The sequence below is a fragment of the Lipotes vexillifer genome, unplaced genomic scaffold (genome assembly GCF_000442215.2).
Source record: "Lipotes vexillifer unplaced genomic scaffold, Lipotes_vexillifer_v1.1 scaffold1063, whole genome shotgun sequence".
Lineage (NCBI taxonomy): Eukaryota > Metazoa > Chordata > Mammalia > Artiodactyla > Lipotidae > Lipotes > Lipotes vexillifer.
The window spans coordinates 2,326,211-2,330,224 of NW_006799734.1; the positions used below are offsets into that span (position 1 = coordinate 2,326,211).

Consider the following 4,014-nt stretch of genomic DNA (forward strand, 5'->3'; position numbering starts at 1 on the left):
ATTCCTGCTTTTGGAAAGCTGTGTCGGCTAGAGATGATGCTGTCCCAAAGCTCTCCCTGGGATTCCTATTTCCGGAAAGGGAGCAGCGGGTGACGAAGTGCAGCCCCTCGGAACACACGTGGCTGTGTTGTCCGCACTGCTGTCCACGCCGGGGGCCCCGCGCCCCGAAAACGGAGCCCCACGGGGTCCACCCGACCGACAAACACGGCACAGCAGCCATGCTAACCAACTTCCGGGCCCAGCACCACCCTCCGCCTGAGGATGCCGCGGGCGCCCGTCACTCACGGGCAGGAAACGTCGGCTTTTAACTCCATGTGTGTAATCACGAAGTAACGAAAAGACTCCCATCGCCGCAGACGAACAGGAGGTCGGCTGGGCCCTCACCCGCCCCCGGTGACACAGGACCACTGCAGGCCGACTGCTGCCCCTCCCTGGGGGCGGCGGCTGGGCCCATTCTACATGAGCAACTCCTCTCCACAAGGCCGGTCCTAGGCCAAGGGCCGTGGGTTCCTGGGCAGGCTCGCTGCAGCCACACGCGGACGCTTCCCACCTTTCCTGCGAAGGCGGATCGACCGCCCAGCTTCCTGCTCTCCTCGTTCCTCAGACTAAGAGCACATTCAGCTTATTTCTTAAAATTCACCCAAATGAAACCGTAGAGACAGTAAGATCGGTGGTTGTCAGGGACAGCCACGCTGGATACGAGACGCCACGCACTTGTCCAAACCCACAGAACGTACGACCCCAAGAGCGAACCTACCACATAAACCTAAACCACGGACTTGAGTTAACACAACGTGTCAATATTCAGCAAGTGTTCAAACCTGTCACTTCTCGCAAAGGCAGCGCGCTCAGGCAAGAGGAGAACAACAGGAACACTGTGGAGGGGGGAGGGATATAGGAACTCCTACTCTCTGTGCAATTTTTCAGCATGCCTAAAGGTCTTTTAAAACAACAGTCTCTTGAAAACCAAAAAAATTTTCAAATACTACTAAACGCCAAATTTTTGTCGCAAGAATGAAAGCCGGAGAGACCCGCTGCACATCTTACATGAGCATGGGCCCCTGGACGCTCACGATCTCGGACAGGAAAAGGCCCCAGAGATCCCGAGCGGGGAGGGGTCAAGGGCTGCAGCCGGTTCAGGACTGTGGTGAGCTGACGGTCTGAGCGAGGAGACGTCACCAGCACTGCCCCCTCCATTCACACGTTACTGGCCTCACGAACTCTGGAATGTCTGGTCCGGTGTTTAAGTTGCCCCCTCATGTCTGTCCCCAGCGAGGGCAAATCAGAAACCAGAAGCCACGGTAGAATTCCCAGGAGAGAGGAGTGTGACAGGCTGAGATGGAAAGCCGGGGGCAGGGTCGACCCCAGGGCTTCAGGACGCACCTGCTGGAACTGCTCCATCCAGGGGGCCAGACTCCTCACCCCATGACACCCTCAACGTGGGAAGCAGGAAACCAGACCCTGGGGATGGACAACGTAACCAAGGTCAAAGGGAGGGGAGATGCAACTGAGGGACGGCTGAGGGTGGCAGGAAGAACCAACAGGCTGCCTGAAGGGGAGAAGTGACGCCAGGTGACTGCTGGGGAGGGGTGGAGGGAGGCCTGAGCCAGAGCGGTGAGGACTCCCTCTGAGGTGGCAGGCACAGGAGAGAGGAAGTGGGAAGAAAGCGGGCCACCGAGGCAAAAGGATTCCAGTGCCCAGCGGTTGCACTGGTGTTTCAGACCCACTCAGGGAAGACCCACCCACGTGCTGTCTTCAGCTTGTCAGCGGAAGTCCCTGAAAGAACCTGCCTAACCTATACGCTGTGAACCACGGAAGACATACTCCAAAAAGTGACCGAAAGAGTAATTTTAAAAACTTGATGCGACTCTGCTTTAACCTGAGAGTCTCAGGAATATAAGGCACAGAAGTGAAAGAAAAGATCACGCCCATTTCCACGTAAGCTAAAACTATACTCACGAGATGTCACGTTACACATTTCAGGGAGAGAAAAACCAAAACAGAACTAGACACGTTTAACACGTAGAAGAAATGCCAGAATTCCAGAGATTCTAGAGTGCTCACAATTTGGGGAGAATTTACTTAAATTTTACAGATTAGTATTTATTTCTTCTTCGTTATAAAAAGCTTTACGAAAGCTCACCTCTCTTTTGCTAGATCTTTCACTCACCTCTTTCTGACGACCTACAAATCGAACTTTCCTGTAGTCTGTATTGCCATAAACCTGCAAAGAAAAAGACGGTATGTGATGTTTTACGGCCCAATTCTGTATCTTTATACCAATCATAAACGTTTCAGGAAAAGTGTTTTCTTAACGTTTAGGCCATTCACGATCACACACACCAGGAGTTAAGTGTAGTTGCGCACCCACGGGCATTTTTCGGCAGGATTCCTACCGGGACATCAGGCAGTAGTCTGAACTGGAAATAGCAAAAGGTAGGGAAGGAGCAGAGGAGAGCAGTCCTGGCGGAGGGGGACACCCGCCTTCGATCTCAGAGGCCCCAGAGCGTCCTTCCTCGCTGAACCTGCTCCGTGACCTTTTCTAACAACACAGGTACTCACTCCCTCATCTTTGGGCTGAGGATCACAGCCCAACGCTGTGTTTCTATTTTAGTAACTCGACGGCAGACCCTCGAGTTACTAAAACGGGGTATTCAACATTACACAAACAAGGGGAGGTCGGACCCACAGAATTGGTCATTTCTGACTCCACCGGAGTTCTCCCCACAGTAACCAAGGGGCCACCCCGGGATAACAGTCTTGTATCTGAGTTCGCTCCGAGGATGAGACCGCAGTGGCTGCAGACGGCCCCTCGGTACCCCTGCGGGTAGTGGGTCCGGGGCCCGGACGGAGGGGGAGACCGAAGACGGGACCGCAGGCGCTGGGTCTGGGGCGACAGGGGCACTGGGGGGCTGGACTGCGGGTACGGGGCCCGGGGCCCCGAGGGATTGGACCGTGGGACCCGGGTGCTGGGCCGGGGGAACAGGAGGGACCGGGGTGCTGGGCGACTGGACCACGGGCACTGAGCTTGGGGCACAGGGGGCACCGGGGCGCTGGACCCCGGGGACACGGGGGCCGAGCCGGGGCTCCGCCCACCCGGGCGCCCCGAGGGGGAGGGCGCTCTCCGCGCCGCAGGGGTTACCTGGCCGGTGTGCGTGACCTTCTCCCCGGCCGGCGAGGTTTGCACCCCGAAGCACCTGGCGGCCCCGGGCAGGCTCCGCGCCGCCTCGCCTCCCCGGCCCAGCAGCCTGAGGAAGGTCACCGCCGCCGCCATCTTTCAGGCTGACCCTCGACCCCGCGCACCGACGCGCCGAGCGCCGACGCACGCGCACGGCGTCCGCAGGGACCGCTCGGCCGGGATTTACCTCGCCCGGTTAGGCGCGCACGCGCGGTGCGGTCAGGCAGGTGCGGCCGGCTGGTGCAGCGGCGGGCGGGCGCTCAGCCGGGATAAGGCGGGACGCTCCGCGCAACCTTAGCACTTAGTGATGCTCCACTTACCAGGGGCAGGGCACGGGAGGATGGAAACGGAAGATGCAGTGCTTACCTTCGATGGTGACGGATAATCATAGCGAGTTACATGTTGAATGTTGTGAATGTTGGAGATGAGTCCTTGCTGAGAGGAAACTGGAAGTACATCATGTTGGACAGAGCGCATTTCGTTGTGGTTCTGGGGTTTCTGCAGCAGAGCCCAATGAAACTGCCAGTAAAGCGCAGCCGATGGCATCCCTCATGCAGGTCAGCCCCGAAAGGCCCGCTGCTCTGGAGCACACCTGAGCAGGACGCTGGCTCGCTGTCCCGGCCCTGCTTCTCTCCTGCCTCTCATGGCCTCCTCCAAACGGCCTGTGCAGAGACCCGTCGGGATGGTCAGCTCACACGGCCAGCCCCCGATAGGCGAGGGCGGTGGGCATAGGGAGCAGTCCCAGAGCTGAGGTGGAGTCGCGCATCCCACTGCCCAGCAGCTGAGGGCATCCACAGCCTGGACTCCAGGGAGGTGTGGCGAGGAGAGGCGACAGT

General features: G+C 58.3%; 1 protein-coding gene across 1 annotated transcript in view; it reads right to left on the reverse strand.

Moving 5' to 3' along the window:
- NDUFS6 (NADH:ubiquinone oxidoreductase subunit S6) overlaps window positions 1-3,285 on the reverse strand; it is a 5,737-nt gene extending 2,452 nt beyond the window's left edge. Inside the window, exons 1-2 of the mRNA XM_007471905.1 lie at window positions 3,143-3,285; window positions 2,171-2,224 (exon numbers count right to left, since the gene is read on the reverse strand). Of these exons, the coding sequence (XP_007471967.1) occupies window positions 2,171-2,224; window positions 3,143-3,274 (186 nt within the window). The 5' untranslated portion in view covers window positions 3,275-3,285. The remainder of the gene's footprint in view (window positions 1-2,170; window positions 2,225-3,142) is intronic.
- Between the last annotated feature and the right edge of the window lie 729 nt (window positions 3,286-4,014).